The sequence below is a fragment of the Cinclus cinclus genome, chromosome 5, assembly GCF_963662255.1.
Source record: "Cinclus cinclus chromosome 5, bCinCin1.1, whole genome shotgun sequence".
NCBI classification, from domain to species: Eukaryota; Metazoa; Chordata; class Aves; order Passeriformes; family Cinclidae; genus Cinclus; species Cinclus cinclus.
The window spans coordinates 60,839,319-60,859,443 of NC_085050.1; the positions used below are offsets into that span (position 1 = coordinate 60,839,319).

General features: G+C 39.7%; 1 protein-coding gene across 4 annotated transcripts; it reads right to left on the reverse strand.

Annotated features, from left to right (window-relative positions):
- Window positions 1-1,532: 1,532 nt before the first annotated feature.
- PRMT9 (protein arginine methyltransferase 9) lies at window positions 1,533-17,052 on the reverse strand. 4 transcript variants are annotated; one of them, XM_062493067.1, is made up of 14 exons: window positions 16,956-17,052; window positions 16,587-16,703; window positions 15,837-16,049; window positions 15,262-15,410; window positions 14,114-14,410; window positions 13,431-13,598; window positions 12,251-12,353; window positions 11,117-11,223; window positions 9,013-9,205; window positions 5,176-5,359; window positions 3,378-4,089; window positions 2,552-2,705; window positions 2,045-2,167; window positions 1,533-1,850 (listed from the first exon to the last, which is right to left on the reverse strand). In XM_062493067.1, the coding sequence occupies exons 3-14, from the start codon at window positions 16,020-16,022 to the stop codon at window positions 1,635-1,637; spliced, it is 2,592 nt and encodes an 863-aa protein (XP_062349051.1). In that variant the 5' UTR covers window positions 16,023-16,049; window positions 16,587-16,703; window positions 16,956-17,052; the 3' UTR covers window positions 1,533-1,634. The 4 variants fall into 4 exon arrangements, with proteins under 4 accessions (XP_062349051.1, XP_062349052.1, XP_062349050.1 ...); XM_062493068.1 differs by having other exon boundaries at window positions 14,114-14,350; window positions 16,939-17,046; XM_062493066.1 differs by having other exon boundaries at window positions 16,939-17,046.
- Between the last annotated feature and the right edge of the window lie 3,073 nt (window positions 17,053-20,125).

Here is a 20,125-nt window from a genome sequence, read left to right on the forward strand (position 1 = left end):
ATAAAAAGCTCATTCGCAAATAGTTAATTTCCTCTTAATTATATTTATTCCTCTGCTGTTGATGCCAAGTCTCCTCCCAAGATTTTTAATCAGAAGTCTTGAGGATTCTTACTCAAAGAGACTAGAATGTCTTTCATTTGTCTTGAAGTCATTTTGCTTTCATCTTAAATAATTAACTTAATAAATACACCTAATCCACTCTAAGTTTTTTGTTTTTATAAGAGGTCTTCCTGCACAAGAAACCTTTTCTACAAAACTGCACTCAGGTGAAACCACCATCTATCTGCTAGGTTTAGTTGTGTCAGACTAACTTAAAATTTTATGGATCATGGTTTTAGGTTTTGGGTTTAAGAAATACTGTTTTCTAAGTAGCATCAAAAGCCTCTGTCCTACTCTAATTCACTTTTGTTTCATTATACATTGTATCCCTTGGATAAAGGATGCTATCCAGTTACTTTGTCTTCAGAAAACATTGTGCCTCTGCCTTGGAAAAAAAATGAAATGGAGATGTTTCCTCCACCCTTCCAAAAGGAGCTTTATTACAGCAATTTATCAGGTACACGTTCAGCTGAGGCTTGGCCAACCCCAGCTCTAACAGTCCCTGAAGTTAAAGAGAGCAAACATGATAGAAGTAAGTAGAAATGGACAGATGGAAATAAGTTAAACTATCAGAAATGTAAAGAGTATATAATGACTTCAGCAGGCCCAGAACTTCTAGAAGAATCATTTTTGGATAGCTCTTTATACAGGATGCTGTTAAGAAAAGATCACAGAATTGCCTCTTGTTCATTGAACAGACTGCACAGTAAAAAAGAAGATTAGCTACAGAAAAATCTTGCTAACAAGTCTTCCTCCTCTCTGCAGAGGAAGAATCAGTGCTGAGTTCAAAGCTTTTATTAGTCTTCCACTTGTATACAAATTTAATAGAAGGAACGGGTTACCTGCATTATACCAAGATGCAATGCTGTAGAGGATAGGAGCACTGCAGTGACTGATGTGTTTTATACAACTTTCTACAGCCAAGTTAATGCCCATTGTATTCTCAGAAAAAGTTCTCTGGGGGATTGTAAAAAGTTTACCAGTTTTACCTTCCATTATATAGCTTGAGTTACCCAACAGGACTCCTTTAAAGCTTTTTAAAATGCTCTGTGTGCAGCAGTGATTCGTGATAACTGCAGCTGGAATGGTGCTCAGTCCTCCCACACAGGTAACATCTCCATACACTGATGTAGGAGGCTGTGGCAGCTGAGAAGTGGAATCACAGTTTGACAGACAAAGACTCTATCCCAAACAGCCACATCTGTTTACTGCTGGTACAGGTACCTGGATGCTTTTTCCCCTCACTACAGCTGACCTGGTAGCAGAACTCTGTCCCACTGTTGCAGTCACAACATGAGCCAGCAATCTCGTTTGTGCTGCAGTGAAGACAACACCTCCTCTAACTGCTTGAGCAGATATCCTTACAGTACAAATTCTAGTCCACCAGTGGAACCTAAGTCTCTACTATTAACACAACAAATCAGCCGTTTTGATCAGTAAATAAAATTTAGACTTTATTACAAAGTAACAGCAGTGTTGTTCTGAACAGTCAGTTTATGCATAGGTAATTAAGCATAAATCACACAGGACATTCTTCACCTTTTAACTGTAATGCTAATATTGCTTTTATGGTGTTGGACATCAAGTACAAGTTCATCTCCAACCTGAACTGGGATAGGCTCATCCAGAACAACTGCAGCTTGTTTCCAGTGTGAGGACACATCAGATGTGTTCAAGCTATGATCTTCATCTAGATGGATGTGATACCAGAAGGGAATGGCAGTGACCTGGCCGGACTTACAAATTTGTATCTAAAAATATTTAAAATAATAACCAGTTATACTACTTTGTTCTTTGAAAAGGTAGTAGTTCAAACCATTTGAATCCTTTTCAGAGACAGCTGCAGATAAGTAAATCCTGTACTGAAATGTTTAGCCCACAAGAACACCTGAGAAGCAGTGCTGCAGAAGACTAGTTTAAATGCACTGTGGGCCCCAGAACTCACCTTCACTTCTCTGCTGGGGCTGTTCAGCAGAGGGTTCATGAGATCCAGCCTTAAGAGCTCTGCTGGCTTGCTCAAGGGTACACAGGGTAACGTGGAGAGATCCAAATACACCCGAACAGGAACCTGAAAGTACAGATCAGAACTTCAGCCAGCAAGAGCCATTACAGAGGGACAAGGTTTAAAAATCCTAACAAGAGAGTTGCCAGGAATTACTGGAATGGCTGTCAGAGATAGACAAAAATTCAAAATACAGCCCGCTAATCCCTTCTGAAACACTGGAATACAATTGCCTGGGAACAGTAACAGCACAGTCACTCTTGTGTACAGTAACTGGGACAAAACTTCCACACCAGTTCTAAAACAAACCCATTTTAGTTTATCTCAAGATCCCTGTGTGGTCAAAAAAAGCTCTTGATAATTTCAACAGTGTTTTTTTACAGTTCACAGCAAATCTAAACAGCTGCAGCTTTGAAACCATGCCTGGAAGCCCACCCACCAGCCTCCTACCTTGAACTGGTTGATGAAAGGGGCTATATTAAACCCCAGAGTTGGTTCTGTTCCTTGAACAGCACTCTCCAGCAACAGAGACTCCGATTCTACAAGCATCCCATATACCAACACATACTGTGGGAAAATCTTCCCTCCACTGTGAAGTAAACACCTGTAAAATGAGAGGGATTTCACCTGTAAAGCTGACCAATCAGAAGTAATGAAAGAACAGTAACTACATTTAAGAAGGGCACACTAGTTCTTCCTCTGAAGTCAACTGCTCCTAAGCATAAGATGCCATTACTAAACACAAAGGTTAACAGTCAAGTTTTCTTAGACTCACAAAAGGGGATAAATCCATTTCACACTTTGTTACCCATTTCCATTATTTTACTTCTCCTCCTGTGCCTTCCTTCCCCCTCCTCCTGCTGTGAGGAAAGCAGCGTTGCTGCTGCCTCCCTGGCTGTTCTAACACAAGATGTGTTTGTCTTTTAGCAGGACCAGTTTGTTACCACAACCCTTTGACATGTACACAAATCTGTGCTTGTGTAACCTTGCACTTAAAGCTACCTTGGTTATTCTTTGCTATCCTCCATGATCATCCATTCATATTCTTGCATAAGAAAAGATAAAGGAATCTGAGATGGTGAAACCCTGATGCTTTTTTAAAAAAAATATAATGTATACAATGGTCATACCAGAAACACTAGGAGGATTAATCCCGGGAAAAAGCCTTTTTCTACAGAAATAACATAACAGTAATTACATAGTTACAAGGAATATTCTTAATATTTTTCAGGTAATTACAGATTCCTAGGACTATTTTTGTCCTTTTATACTGTACCTGGATATTGCAGCCTTTTCCATCACTTCCTGCTGGATTAAACCTGATGTCTCTATAACATCCAAGATAATAATACTCCACAATTTGTCTGATTTGGGTCTCTGTAGCACCACACTTTCTTCTTCTAAGTGGCTGAGCCAAAACTCTAATGTTTCCTTAGGAAAATGGTTCGCTTCTGCAATGACATGAAGTGCTGCTTGATGTTGTTCTTTCTCAACAGAACTGTAGGCTCTAACTGGTCCAAGCTTGCCAGCTATAATTGGCAGGATGGAGAAGCCTTCAGATACATCTAAAATGTACAGAGCATCAGGATCCACATCTTGAGAGCTCTTGTTTCGATGCTCTTGGAGGTTTATCCCACTGCCATGTCCATCAACATCCATAGAGTGCAAGTCCTTACTTGGATTTAACGACAGCAGCACTCTGCTCATGGCAGCTTTAAAGCATTCGTGGTAGGCGACGTCATTCAGCAGGGCAATTTCTGTGGATTCCAGCACACACACTGGAGTGTTGCCATCCTGTTTGGTGCTTGTCTGAAGTCCAGCCAGAGCATTACATAATTCAGCCTCATTGCCCAAACTCAGCGTGTCATCTCTGTCACTGAAATCCATCCCACAGTCTGAAGGCAAAGAAGAAATCTTCTGGATCTTCAAGTAGCAGTCTTGGCAGCAAACTTCCATCATCACAGTATCTCCAGTCTTCACAGAATAATCTTAGCAAAAGAGCATTAAAAAAGTCATGTCAGTTACTTTGCAGACACATCTGAAGAGTCTTATGGTGCTTGAAACAAACAAACCAACCAACCAACCCACCCACCCCATTATGTCTTTTTGTTCATATCTGTGCCACAATATGAGGACATCAAACCATCAGAGTGTGCGCAGAGCAGGGTGACCAAGACAGAGAAAGGCCTCGGGGCAAGAATTATGAAGAGCAGCTGAGGGCACTTTTGTTTAGCCTGAAGAGCAGACTGAGGGAAGATCTCATACAGTCTAGAACCCCCTTGAGGGTGGCAGTAGAGGGGAAGATGCTGATCTTTCTCAGAGACATGAGGAAATGATCTGAAGCTGCATCAGGGAAGTTCAGATGGGACATTTGGAAAAGGTGCTTCACCCACAGGATTATCAATCACTGGAACAGGTTTCCCAAGGGTAGTAGTCACAGTACCAACCCTGCCAAGAGTCCAGGGAGCACCTGGATAATGCTCTTAGACAAGTGATTTAATTTTAGGTAGTCCTGCAAGAAGCTGGATTCAATGATCCTTATGGGTCCCTTCCAGCTTGACATATTCTAAGATTCTAGGAAACAGGAAAATAAAAGGTGGGTGAAAATAGAGTAGACACTTAAAAATGACACTGGCAGTGCCTGTATGTAGAGAGTATTCAAGCTGAATCCCACACAGAGAAAGGGTAGGTAGGAATGTTTAGTTTTGGTTTTGTGGCAGTAGCAGCTAGCAATTCCTACCTCACCTTGCCCCCCCCCTTCCTCTCCTAAGTTGCATGTTAACCAAGGAGCCAGTCAGTAGCCCCACTTTTTAGAGATGTTCCACAATGCATTAAATTCAGTATCAAAAAGAAAACAACTTAATGAAATGTATTCCTGCTTAACAGCGAAGTCTCACAAACAAGCCCTGATGCAGGGACTGTGCTCTACAGATCAGGAATCACCTCTCAGCTACTTGCTGTTGAACTTTTAATCCTATTTAGACTTCTAGTCTCTGAGATAACTTATCAAAATTTAAAAAAAAAAAAAAGAAACCAAGTTAATGTACCACAGCAAGCAAACTCACAGGACGTACCAAGGAGGCCCTGCACAGGATACACAGCCTGTTCCCAGCATGTTTCTTCACTGGGACTTGTAGATAGAGAGTGCTCATCATCAAGCTGCAGTACAAACCACACCACAACAGCATCCAATATTCCTTCTTCAGTGACTGGCAGGCTGAGCTTCCAGGGCTTTCTATCTCCCAAGCTTTTCAGCTCCTGACCAAAGCAGAAAAAGGAAAAAAAAGTGGGGAAGTTTATTTCCATAAATAAAAATTTGGTTTAATTAAACTAAATAATCCAAAATTTCTGCACCAATCCATGAGGGCACCCAACAGAAACTTGAAGTTACCAAGCCTCTACAATACCAATTATCATCATCTGTACTCAGTAACATAGGAACTGTCTTCCCACATGCAGAAGCCATTTCCCCCATGGACAGCCTGCATCCATGAGAAGCAAACATGCCTACATCTAAGAACACAACACATTCAAACCCACTGAAAACTGCAAGAAAGACTTCAGACCGGCAGGGCTTGCCTTATGAGAAGGAATAAAAACAGAGACAGGCTTCTGGCTGGACTCAAGCCAATGCTCAGGCACGTTTCACTTAAAACCTGTGTTCAATCAGTTCTACAAATACCGTGTACTGTGAATTTGCTCAAACACAGGCCTGCAGAGTCATTATAAAAACAGGAAGTCAAATACCTCTGAAGGTGTTTTACCTGCTGTCTGGGATGTGTAGGTCTTGTGTAAAAGCTCAGGCATGTACAATCTCACTACTGGGAAGACCTTAAGGTCTATCCTAAAGGGATCATTTATAAATTCTCCAATACTCCTAAAACGTTTTGAATATGCAACAAGAATTAAGTCTTTTTCCATGTACAATTTATTTTTCAGGAACTACCTTCTGCTACCAACACTCACAAGCACAAAAGGACCAGCACTAATGTTTTAGTTCCAGCATAAACCAATTAACAGGTAGCACAAGGGACCAAAGGTTCTCTCAGTCACTCATTCTGCTTAGTAATAGTCCTTCCAAAACATTTATCAACTTCCTGATCTGCTTATGTCAACACTTGTTCTCTTTAAGTTTCTTAAAATACACATGGTGAAAGAAAAGGTCATGTCCTGCTCTGAGGACAGGAGTAGCTGTCATACTGGGTTTCTTATTCTTCCCTCTTCATTCTGTGTTCTCCAAGAGCTTGTCTGTCCCTCTTCTCACAACTGACATGGCTGAACAACAGGCAAGTTAAAATTGCTGGATGATAACAAAGTTCATAGTAAGCTCTCACTGCTCTTCAACAGAAGTGCTTTGCTGCCAGTCATCTTTTTTGGTACCTCCTCAGCTAGTGAAGAAAACAGTAGTCAGCTGAAGCTTTGCTGGCATCAAGCTCATTGAAATAAGACAGCAAGAGCACAAGCATGCATCTGGTTCTTGGTTTCTGGGAAACTGGAGAAGAATAGAAGTGTATTTGATATTAGACTGATTATTCCTCAAAAGCAGCAATCCCAAGGTCCTTATCCAGTGGGTTCTAGTAACTGCAGCCTTACATTGCCATCACTTATCACACTGCCATTACTTACTGCCATTCGAAGGCTTATTTCAGCTTTCCCTGCTCTCTGCCATGCTGGTTAACCCATATTTATTCCTCACATTTGCCACTTTATAAACCTCCTTCTATTTATGCCAATTACAGATTTAAACAGCCATAGCACATCAGGATGGCCATTTATCAAGTAGTCTTGTAAAGAGCAAAGGAAATAAAGCAATGGCACAGGAATAGGCAGTAAAACCCCAAAATGATTCAATGCCACACATGTCCTCTGAATGAGAAAGGCCTACAAACAGAAGGAAAATCTACTGAAAGAATGCAGTTATTGAGTTTCCTATGTCTTGATCCACAATTTCTCACATATACCACACCATAACTTCTCATGAAGGATTAGGAAGAGCCAGGATCTGTAACTGTTGGCAAAAGCACAGTTGCTTTAGGGCCTGAAAGTGAGACTGAGCTTTAATTACTGGCTGCAGAAGTAAACACTTCCCCTGCCAGTGGCACTGATATGCTGCCAGCAAACATGCACACAGGTAGCACCTGGCTGGCTGCAAGTGTAATTACAGCCACACCTCATTCCCCTGCCTGGGAGGGACTGAGCTGCTGCTGCTAGTAACAGCAGTAAAAAAGTAATTCACCATAAAGCAGCTGCTTTTCTGAAATTGTTATTATTTGTGATTTTTGACTTCTTTTTTCTCTGATCTGTACTGATATCTTTGAAGACTCCTACAGTTTGAGAACACTGATGTGTTCTGAGCCTTCTTCTAAGTTCTGCCAATTTAGGTCTGGATAGTTAGCACAAACAGAATAAATGCCACATTCCTGTAGTTCTTTGAAATAGGAGTTTAGATAATACACCTTAGTAATTACCTTATTAATGCTAAGTGATTTCTTATCTGAATTTCCGTTCTTAGTTGTTAATTCTACTACCGTTTTTAAGTTTAGAGGAATTTTTTCTTATTAAAATAGAAACAAAGACAATTTTTTCATTTTTAGCTGCACTGAACATCCAGGTGTGGCCATGACATAACATATAAAAAGTAAAAAAAAAAAAACCAACAAAACAAAAACAAACAGCAACATAAAAATCCATGCTGAAAATAACCAACCAGTGTTTGGAAATGCCACCTTTGCCCAGTGACAAAATAGCAACAAACAGTAACCAAGGATTCCCAACCACATCAGTGATTCATAATAGTGGCATTTCTTCCTTTTTACTTATGATATCTTAACATTTCGTGACAGGAACACTCCATTAGTCTAACTGAAACTTCAAAGGAGCATTGCTGAAACATGATTTAAAGAGTAACACCATTCTTTAAAATTATCTTTACATGTTTGCCAGCAGGCAGATGCTTAAGAACAGACATCTCTCAGATGAGAGCAATAGTTTCTTATTGAAACTGGAAGCAGAAGCAACATTAGGTCACAGAAATTGCTCCCAACAGTATACTGAAGAGCCTTGTCTTATTTCATTTTTCATCTCAGGATGCCAGACAAGCCAACTAGGAAAAGTTATTGATTCAGAAACTGCAACTCCTGGCCAAGCAGCAGCCAAGAATAATTTCATTTATATAACAGAATCTATTTTAAGCTCTGACTCAATGCTAGGTCCTCACCACAGGTCAATGAGCAAGAAGCACACCAGAGATCAGATGTATCATCTTTTTAGCAAGCTCAGCTGCAGGGGCTAAGCTCCTTGCCTTCCAGTTCAGGCCTATTTAGCATACACATACAAATAATTTTGTGTATTTAGCACAAAATACATGCTATTGGATTTTAGAATGCCCTAAGATACAAAGGAGCTGAAGTGTGTAATCAAATGGTTGAATAGAACATTTTCTTTATCTCCTCCTTTACACTTAGCTGCTAACATTTACATTTTTATGCCAAATGGAAAACACAGTCTTTCTCCTGTCTTCAAGAGCTCTGTGAACAGTGACTGTAGAGGAATAAACTAAGTCAGCTCCACAACTGCAGAAATCATTTAGGATGGATCTCTTGCATCCTTACCTCCCCTCCCTGTACTGAGGGCAGTAGCTCTTCGATCTTATGGTCAGGTAGTTTATAAAGCTCCCTAAGCTATGCCAAATAAACAAAAAACTCCACCTTCAAAAAAATTACAGACTGTCATCTGAGGAATCACATCACCACTCAACCAGACAAGCATCAAAACCAGCAGAGGATTTCAGTGCAGCCCTGCCAACTTTGCACTTGTGAACTGTTCTGAAGTTGAACCCCAAAACAAATAAAGTATGGGACATTCACTATCGTAAAAAGATTACTTAAGAAGGGTGTAAGAAAAATCATTACCTGCAGATCATTGAAATCTACTGTCATGACTTGACAGGGTTCTGTGAGGGCTCTGTAGCCCCCAGGAATACGACTGAGCTTCTCAGTGGTGTAGGGCTCCACAGTTTCCTCTGAGCCAGCAGCAGCATATGTGGGACTGAAGAACTGCACTGAATTTGACAAGCACACACCAGCAACTTCTTGCATTCCCACTCTGGGAGTAAAGGCAAACAGAGGAGAAATTAAATTCCAAGTAACTTGACCAAAAACCTAAAGGAATGCTCCCTAGGCTGACTAATTATTTTTAAATGTACATAGTATTAGAATAGAGAAGTTAAAAAATACTGGGACAATTCTGTGGGGTTTTGTCATGTTCAGAGCAGCTCTAAAGTGTAGAAAACACACCTGACTTTCAAGAATGAGAACTGAATGCTGTCACAGAAACTAAGAAAAAGCCCAATACATTAAGCATTTCAGTATATCCTAGGAAAAAAAAAACCCAGTACCAATCAGAGCACAAGCAATGAAGCACAACTTAAAATTGCTGAAAGAATAGGACAGAATACAAAGTAGAAGATCAGATCAGACAGAGAGAGATGGCTGTGATATGCAAGATTATCAACAATTGGACTGAAAGGGAATTCTCTCTCAGCAAGATGAATCAGTGTTTGATGATAAATTAAACACACTTGTAAATGCACTTCAAGGAAAATAATGATGTATTTATTCAATACATGATTGAATGGGGTCTACTTCTCACCACTTATAAAGAGAATTAAAGCATGAGGAAAAGCTCAAAGAAAAGTTGTATTAATTGTTCAAGGCAGAAACTGTGCTAGATTATATAAAAATCATGAGAAAAGAGATACTTCCACACTGCTATACCACTAGGCCTCCTGCTCAGAAAAAAAACATCCAAACCCCAATGATTTCCTGTAGATTGTGAAAACACTTGAGGAAATGTGAAGGCGTGAACATCAGAATAATTCAAGGAGATCTGCATAGCTTAAATCTGAGAGCAGGCAAGTGTTTTACATAAAAACAGAATTTATTAAAATAGTCTTTAATATTTTTACTGGAGCAAAACCAGATCTCAAGCTATAAATGCAAGAAATTTAAAAGTGACAGCATATAATTAATGTGTGACAATCACTTCAGTCCTGCTAATCACTTGACCTTAAGCTATTAAAATGGAACATCAGTTTAACAATCCAAAGTTAACAGCAAATTAACTTTCATTCTATTTATATTTTGCAAGGAATGGTCAATACCCAGTTTCAAGGCAAAACCCCTTCTAACTGATGAATTATTAACTTATAAAAGAAATTATTCTGTGACCATCTACCACAGGAACTTCTTTCTCTTTCTGGCCACTGTCCATGTCTACTGCATTAGAGAAATCACTGATGCAGCCTGGCTGCTTTTCATCCAGTGCAGTTTCCAGAAGTTAGTATTTTCTCTAATCCAGAACAATATTAATCCTAAAAAACATACACCAAGTCCAAACCTCTCAGACAGAGACTGTCTCCATACAATGATACTATTCTAAAAGATCAGAATATATATGAAAGTAATTTATACACAGTCAGAACTGGTTTCAGCAAAGAAACCCTACTATATTCCAGATCAGAATTAGGCAAAGGACATTCAGACAGATAAAGACAGCTAGGGGTACCAACACTTAGGCTTTACAGGGGTTAGATCCAGGAGTGAGGTATGGAGCAGATTATAAAGAGGGTAAAATGAAGATAAAGGCCAAGCATTAATCCAAGAAACTCCAAATCAGAAATAGAGAAGAAATTTTACTATGAAGGAATTAAATTTCTTTAGCATGTGTCAGAGTGTTTGAGGCAGGTATTTCAGCATAACTGTATGATTAATGGGTCCAGAAAATCTGAACCTCAAAGGGGTCGGGATGTGGGGCAAAGAAAAAAAAAAAAAAAAAAAAAAAAGACAGCCTGGAAAAGGGGTGGGGATGGTGAGAGCAGAAATCTTTTAGTTAAACAAATGAATAGCCATTCAAAAAATATAAAGCAAAGTAAATGAGAAATGGTCAATAAAAACAACCAGTCTCTCTTCCCAAATAAAAACTGTGGGTTCAAGCTGTGCTAAAGTTTAAACACACCTGTGATGTCTACGTATCTCTTTGCATTCCACTGCCATCCCAAATATTGTAGCACTTGCAGGAATAACTTTGCCATAGTCTCCAGCACTATTGTCTTGGTTTTTAGGCTGTGAAAACATGAAAAACAACATGCAATGAGACAGTGGCCTATTTCTACCATTACTGAAAAGCCTAAGTTACATATTAGTGAACCATTCAAGTGACAGTCAAAACATGACTTAAGTTCTTAGTGACTGGTAAGGTCACTAGTCCTTGGCATTCTGTTGACCATTAAAGGAGTTTTTTAAATGTAGTGTTTCAATATAACCAGGCATCAGCTTTATTCTTCAGTCTAGTACTTCCTCTGTGTAACTCTAACAAAATGCAGATTGAAAATCACTGTCAGAGTATACTGAAGCATTTTCCATTATGCATCGTTCCTGTACTTAACACTAGAGGTCATCGGTTTCAATTCAGTACAACACAAAAGGTTTCAGCCAACTAAAACTTTGTTTTAAATTAGCTGGAATCGAGGAAAGGACAAAATAAAGAGAAGAATATTAGGAAGAATATTATCTTAATATAGAGATTAGGCTATGTAAGACTCCTTGTCATATTACTTTGCTTAATGTACTAGCAAAACCACAAAATATAAAGTAAAATCTGAAACCCAGTGGAATTGCTCAGTCTTCCAAAAATGTTCAAATCAGCAAAAATAATTTATTTACCAAATTATAATCGAGTGTTTCCAAATGTTACAATGATGTTGTAATGTTCTATTATAATTCAGCATTTTCTCCTTAGACTGACTGTATATTTAAAATCCACACAAACCCTTTTGGTCACTTACCTTTGTAAGTAACACAAGAAAGATTTAAAATGAATGAACGATGATAAAGAGTGAACCCTCTGTGATGAGGGAAGGTTACATCAAGGAAACATGCTTTGCAAATAGCTGTTTACTCAGAACACAGAGCTCACAGAAGTACAATGTATGTTCTGCCTCACTGCCACTGACCAAAATCAAACTCATGGAGCAAGCCCAGATCACTCACTTTTACCATACCAAAAGGAATGAAATATTTACAAGACAACTGTTTCTCATTCCCATATATCTGGAATGTGTGCACATGCACAGGTACCCACATCACCTACCTTTGGTTGTAAAAGCAGATGTTCCCAAGCATGTATCAAGCTTTCCACAATTCCCTCTCCAAATAAGCCAGCATCGACTGTTTCTGTGACAACCAAGGAAACTCTAGACAAGAAAAATATTATATATAACAAACACTCCTGTCAACAATCAATCATTCTTTTAAAGGAAAAAAACCTCATCATACCAATATGAGCTCAGAGCAAAACTTTTAGCAGCATTCTGGAGTTTCAGTACACTTGGGCAATTTAATACTTCCAAAAAGTTATGTGTTTTGTATTCTTGTTAGATGTTACTGAAGATGCAGATAAAAGAGAGCAAATATTGAGCAAGAATTTACTGTAAAGCTTCTTGCTCAGCATTTATAAATAAACTGTGTGGGAAGAATCTAGCCAAAACAGGAAGATGTTTCAGTCTGGGCACACAGCCAATGATACTGCAAAATATATATTTCATGCAACAGTATGTACTTATGCATGTGTATAAAAAGGAATTAAAACCCCCAAAACTATAATCAGAGCACAATAAATTCCTACACAGACTAACAACCCTAAAATCTTACGTCCTCTGGAATTAAACTGGAAAACATACAGCATAATAAGAGATATAAATAATAAATATTAAAATAATAAAAATTCCAGACCAGAAGTAATTTATATTTATAGTTGGCATGTAATAACTCATTTTATACACTAAAGGGACACATATATTACAGAAGCTCAACTGACACAATTAGGCGAGACTTGATTAGCCTAAACCAGGAGCTTCATCATTGAGATCATGAGCCTGTTCTATCACCAAAACTTTATTAAATGTTAGTAACTCCATCCTATTCAAAGACTGCAGAAGCGAGCCACAAGATCTTAAAAGTATAAAAGGGTGTTAAAATTACTTTTATGACATTGTAATCTATTTTTTCCCTGTTGCTGCAGCACCAAAGCTCCCACCATCAAAGAATTAAACTCATTAATTAACAACATTGATGATCTACCATAGAAATTACAATGATCTGAAGAACATGTGTCATTCCTGCTCTTTAAACACATAAAAGATACAGAGAAATTTATCACATTATGAGCAATATCACAGTGCTATTTCCTGTTTAGGTCACAAGACATTTCCTATTTTCTTGAAATTAAGAGCAAACTCAAAATACCATCAGAAGAGAAAGCAACAACGTACCTTTCAGGTATGTGCTTTGGAATTTCTATATCAAGTGATTTCAAATGCAGGAGTTTGATCTCTCTTTCCATATTATTTGCTGCCACCACATCACAGGCAAGTTCATACATGGTTTTGGATAATTCGCAGGCATAGACAGAAGATGCTCCCGCCTTTTTTGCAAACATACTGAAAAACAAGAATTGGGGGTTTTCCCCTCCTCCACATCTACTTCCTACTTCTACCAGTTTAAGTCTAAAAACCATCCTTAAATGAACTGGTATCTCTTGTGTGAATACTGATATTGTCCAAGTTTGTATCCTCTTGATATGTTATCAGAAAAAAAAACAACCCTCAGTTAGCAAAAGGACATTTCCTCAGCTAACCTGAATCCACTCTTTACAGTCAATATTTAGAGACAGGACAAATAACATTACAACTTCAAAACCCATGCGAGCAATTCAATTTAAACAGCACTTACTGGCCCAAAAAGGATCTGCAACAAATAGTGAAAAATGGTTCAAAAAACACTACTAGACACTAATCTCCAGACTCACTGGCTTCTGATAGCTTTGCTTGCTTTCTTAAGTTATGTCTCCATAAAAAGACCAAAGTAGTTACTTTTTCCACTCTCAGCCAAATTTTCGGGCGACCAATGATTTTCTGTTAAACTCAGGTGAAATGTGCATTTGTGGTAAACATACCTCAGAATTCCTGTTCCCGTTCCGATATCCAGGACGGATTTGCTGCCTGAGAGCACAGCGTTCTCAATGGCCCTGAGGTAGGTGAGGTTCCTCTTGGCATCATTGAGCATGATGAAGTGCCAGCGCTCCACCAGCCAGTTTGCAACGCGGTAAAAATTCTCCTTGGCATCGGCAAAGTCGGGGTTGAGCTTCACTGCCTTATGAAAATACCCAGCTGCTTCGTCTCTGAAGCCCATTCTAAGAGCCAAAATGACAAACAAATGGAAAAGATGCATGCAGCTCTGAACATCTGAGGGTCTGAAAAGAGATCCTGCGTCAGCTTGAAGACAACAGAAATAGTTTGCCTTAGTTAGAAAAATTATCTTTAGAAACAGTGGCATTACTTTATGAAAAAGAAAGATTTATAGTTTTACATCAAGTCACTGTAAAAAGCAAAGACAGTTCAGAAACATCATTGTGTGCACCAACCTTCATCCACTACTGCATCCTTTGACAGAGCAAAACAGGTTTTATTTACAAGAACTCACGGCAACAGCATGACAACAGCAGCTCTGCAATCCCGTCTCACAGATATTCAACTCAAGAGAATGTTATAAACTCAAGAGAATGCTAAAAAACTGTTGATACTCTAACTGGAACATCCTGCAAAACCACTGAATTTTGAGTTGCCAGCTTTCGCATTAAGTGCCAGTTTTGAAAAAAAGAAATTAAAATAAACAAAAAGAAACCAAATGGAGAATCTGAATGAAGTTTTAATGATACTTGCAGCATAATCTCAAATCAGACAGCACTGAAAAAATCCCTAAATCTACCAAATATTTGTATACATTTTAATACAAGGCTCAGAGAGGTGTTCCTTTAAAACAAAGAAATTTCAAAAAGAAAATCTAACTAAAACCACCTGGATCATGATCTATGATTTCAGTCTTAAAATTCCAGCCTTAGAAGACCTGAGCAACAACAAAACATGGAAAAAAACCACTCTTTTTTTCCACTTTTGCTGTGATTAGTAACATTTATTTTATCACTGGCTAATCTTTTTGAGCTGTTTAAGACAAACAGATTTGAATGTGTTTATATTTACAACACAAAAATTAGAAGACGTTTTGTACGGTTTTGTAAAAAACTGAATATACATCACTACAAACCTGAAGAGATGTTCTCCCATACTGTTACAGATCACTTCATCATTGGGATACAGTTCAAGTGCTTGTTCATAGCAGTTAAAAAGATCTTGAATCCTTGCCAGAGAATCCAGTTCTTCTGCCCATTTAAAGAGAGTAAACTGAAATGTTTCCTAAAAAATAAAGCACACACCACTGAGGCACTGGGAGTTGCTAGAAGGAGGGAAGTGAGCCCTGAAAACATCTGGAGGTGTCCTCACATACACCTGGACACCCACACACGAGGATCAGCACCCAGCAGTGTTTTCTGAGAGCCTCCATGTATATTAATGCATGCTCCAATACTAACAAGTCCCTGACTTTACTAAACGAGCACGGAGATTGGTACGCAGAGATTAAGAGAAGATTCTATGAACACCCTTCATTCCCAGTTTATTAAAGAAGTCATTGGCCACCCCAATTATTACTGATTTTCCAGTTCTGTCTTCAATAAAAGAAGAAATCAGTTACATGTAACAAATCACAAGTACAAAACATGTCACAAAGACCTCAAGAGAATGACAATAAATAAAATTTCAAGTAATTCGAAGAGCACTTACTTTGAGAGTAGTTTTTAACTCAGGAGCTAGATTTAGTACCAGGAGATAGTGAGCATATGCAGTTCCAAAATCCTGGTTCTCCAGGCAATGCTGAGCACTCTGCAAAGATCTGGAAACCAATTCCCGTCTGCTGTCTTCTCGGCCACCCCTGTGGTTAGAATGAAGTTTGGCATTGGAGTTGGGCATTCTGGAGGTTGTAAATATTCACTTATTCTAAAAAAAAAAAAAAAAAAAAAAAAAAAAAGTCACACATACCATATACTGTAAACCAAAACATTTGTACACAACATTGACAGATCAAAAAACATTTCTGTTTTCACTAGCCTTAAGTAAAGACATCTCTCCTCCCACCAAGTCCTAAAGATTTAAAAGCATCCAATCTTCTCACTACTGATAATTCTATCAGCTCTGAGTGTTCACCATTCAAAAGTCAAGTGTTTGCCACATCTAAGTTGAACCAGGTCCTGAACACAGATTACATTTCTAGCTTTGTAAAGTTTATTTTCATAACAGATATTTTAGCATGTCTGTGGCCAAACAGTTTTGCACACCGGAAATTCATGCACTCAGTAAATTTCACAATCAACCACAAAATCTTCAGGTTAAATTTCTTCTCTTTGAACAACAGCACCTCCATAAAGCAAAGCCTCACAGAAGAGCTAATAGCTTCGCAGTTTATTTTACACACGGTACCACGGCTATTTTTCCCTTAAGAAAATATTAAAAAGAGCGACCACAACCAGTACGCACATTTTTATACCTGCCTGTGTTACCGCTGTAACTTTTAAACGTGCTCAGGTGAGCACGGCTGCAGGATGTAGAGATGGGTCCCAAAGCTGAACAGCACGAAGGTTTCTCGGAGAGGTACTGCAAGAAACGCAACACCATCACGACTAGACTTTTTTTTTTCCTGTTTTCTTAAAGTGAAATAAATAACAAAACGCGGACCGAGCCTCGGCCACGCGCAAGCGCGGCCCGGGACGCGCAGAGCCGGGGAGGCCTCGCCGCTCGCACCGGGGCCGGGGCGGGGACCGGGCGGCCCAGGGGCCGCAGGGCTCCAGGCGCTGCCCCAGCAGGTTGCGGGGGAAGGCGGGGGCATCACCTGCTCCGGGGCATCACCTGCTCCGGGGGATCACCTGCTCCGGGGGATCACCTGCTCCGGGGCCGTCCGTCAGGGGCCGCGAGCGGAGCGGCGCTCCCAGGCCGCGGCCATTGCGCTGCCGGGCCGGAGCCATCGCGCAGGCGCCGGGCGGGAGGCCGTGCTGTGGGATAAAGGTGCTTCCATTATCCCCCTCATTTCTCGGCCCGCATCCAGTCCTGTGGAAGCTGGCAGTGCAGCTGGAGCTAACGCGGGGCCGTGGAAGGGATCCGCAGCCGTGCTCGGCGCGGCCCCTTGGCGGTGCGTGTTGTTTCAGGGCTGCTCGGCCAGCACGGACGAGCCGCCACCTTAAATGTTGCCCAGCGTTGCGCTGGCACTGCGTCCCTCCACTGCCCTGTAGTCGCGGTGCTCCTCGCTCTTAGGTTTAATTCCCCTCGTGGTAAGTCCCTGGAACCTCAGATGAGAACAACGCAGGCTTTAAGTCATAAAAAAGCTTTTCTTGGACCTTCGACTGACAGCTCAGCTCGGCGGCAGCAGATGGCGACGAGCAAAATCCAGACCTTCGCTCCACATCTCAAATTCCGTATCCTGCTCTCTCCCCTGCCTGTGACACCATTTTCCTTCCCTGTGGAGCTGTGTGCTGCGGGGAACAGCCCCATTCAGAGCCCCGGAGTGCAGCTCTGAAAAGGCAGAGTTCATTTGGGCATGTCCCACTTCTGGGACAGGAACAGGCCGTGGCTTTGTTTACTAATTAGGAAGTGTTTGGAAGCTGCTCATCTTTACTTTCCCGTTTTACAGCATGAATGCAGCTCTTCCGAGCTTTTACAGCTGTGGATGTTGTGTGTGCATACACATTTTAGAAACAAATGAGCTTTGTGTAAAAATGCCAGGCCAGCATTTTTAACAAGATGAAAAGAGCGAGTTAGGAGCGTGGGTCTAAATGGAACACTGTAGCAGCTAAACTGTAAATTGTGCTAGAAAAAACACAACTGCTAAAGCACTTGGGCTGAATGCAGTCCATGAAGACGTGTCAGTATCAAAAAGTATCAAATGCTTCATATGAGGACTGAGCTCCAAAGGAGGATATAAAAGCTTATTAAATCAACTGGTACCAACTATTCAGTTTTGAAAGAAAAAAAAAGAAGCTGTGAACTAAATTAGCTACACATAGGGAACAACCTTCTCTGACTTTGGCTTTATTATGCTTTCCAGCTAGAAGATAGTATGAGACAAAGAAAATTTAGCACCTGTGGGATGTCAGGAGTGAGAACAAGAGAGAAAAAAACCCAATTCAATTATCACCTGTGGTCAGTGAGATGTAACAAGAGCTGTACTGTACCAAATACTGTAATGAGCAATTATCTCTGGCACTCGATGGTTCTCTGAACTAATTCAGCTGTATTTTTTGTCAGAGCAAATAACTGCTAGTGGAGAGCATGTTTTTTTATAGTACCTATTTTTGTGTGCTAATTTGACCCATTTGTGAAGGGAGATTACTAAAATATGGCAGTGTAAAATCCTTGGAATTCACAAGAGTCCATTCATTTCAAAGGCTGGGGAGGATTACTTGTTAATTTCTCACAACTTTTTGATGGAACACTTCAGAAAAAATGGCCCCAGAATACAATGCTTTGTAACACTGACAAAGCATACAGCTGCTTTCTAAAATAATTTGTTTGTTAAAGCTTGTGTTGTAAAAGAGTTCCAGAAAGGAATACCCATCAGAGCTATACATGACTGCCATAATAATAATAATCAGATTGTTTGACAGCGGAATAAATAATGTTGGTGTACATTGTGGGTGTTTGCAGACTAGCATGTTTAGATATATGGACTGCTGATGGATAAGAGGAGAGGGAGCATGCAGCCTTGAGGTATCTCACATATGCATCAGATCCCTAAGACCTTGCAAGACAACCATGATGACACAGTCATAAGCAAAAGGGGATTTAGAAGTACACTCTCTAAACCTTCTATTAAACCCATGACAGGACTAACAGAGGTAAAAGTGCTTAGACAAGACAGAAAACTATAATTCCTTTGGAGGCTGCTGCTTCTGCTAATGATGTTTTGATGTTTTCCAACACAGCTGTGTGTTGGAAATGGTGGGAGCTGATATCAAAAACATCAGTAAAACTGAAGATTAAATTGGCTAATTTCTAACCTGTCTCTCCTTAACATGCAGCCTGGAGACACAATCAGCTGCACATCAGAATATCATCTTTCATAAAGATCAGAATGGTGATGTGAAAAGAACATAAGGAAGGTAAGATGGAACAAAACATATGATATGCTGGTGTATGCCTGTTGTATAAAATGACTTGAAGAGGGTATTTCCTGAAACCACAGTCGCAGTGAATGTCAAAGGAAAATAATCAAAGCAAAGATAAATACACAGTTTGTGGACAGGATATTGCTACAGCTTCACATAGTCAATCTATATCATTGTCTCTTAAAAAGAGGCTACAAGAAGGCTGGAAAATTTGGTGACCTTGTGTAGGGAGTGGCAGAAAAGCAGAGATTTTTCTGATATAAAGCCACTTCAAACCTTAATTAGTGGTAAAAGGGCAACTCCTTTTATTGCTCATTAGCTAGGTAATTGTTGTGCATAAATTAACAGATTATTATGTCTCCTCAGTGTTCCATCTTTTGTTTTAATCACAATTCTGCTGTTTCAGAGTGTGACAATATTTTGAGCTAGTGGGTCAAGTTTAGGAAAACATATATTTAATAACTGTGGTGCTAGGAATCCAGCATGTTTTCTTGATTAGATGGATAAACAGTGTAGAATATCAATTTAGTAGTAAGCATGCTTTCTTGTTTTATTATGTATATAGAAGTTAACTCTCTATATTCTGGGGGAAAAAAGGTGTTATTTTTATGTATGTATTTCTGTTGGACTGACTGCTCTTTTTACCTGCAACTAGAAAAGAATACATTTTTTTCTTCACATGATTGAGGCAGGTGGACCAATTTCCCCTGATGGGCCTGTCATGGTAGGAGAAATCTAAATTTCACACCTGTTAGGGTTTTTTTGCCAGCTAAAAAACCTCAGGACTAAGAAAAACATTCAAGTAAAAATAAAATACATTTGAGTGCAAGCAACTCCACACAAAGCATGGGACTTCCCTACAACACTTCAGTGGAATTTGAATAGGGAAATTAAAATGACTATAAACAGTCATGAAAA

Excerpts from the sequence above, each read along its gene's own strand:
- PRMT9 (XM_062493067.1), bottom strand. The coding sequence starts at position 16,022 with ATGCCCAACTCCAATGCCAAACTTCATTCTAACCACAGGGGTGGCCGA. Across the intron at positions 12,354-13,430 it reads CCAAAGCACATACCTGAAAG|AGTTTCCTTGGTTGTCACAG; the intron begins GTACGTTGTTGC and ends TTTCTTGTCTAG. Across the intron at positions 2,168-2,551 it reads CTTTCATCAACCAGTTCAAG|GTTCCTGTTCGGGTGTATTT; the intron begins GTAGGAGGCTGG and ends CTGTACTTTCAG.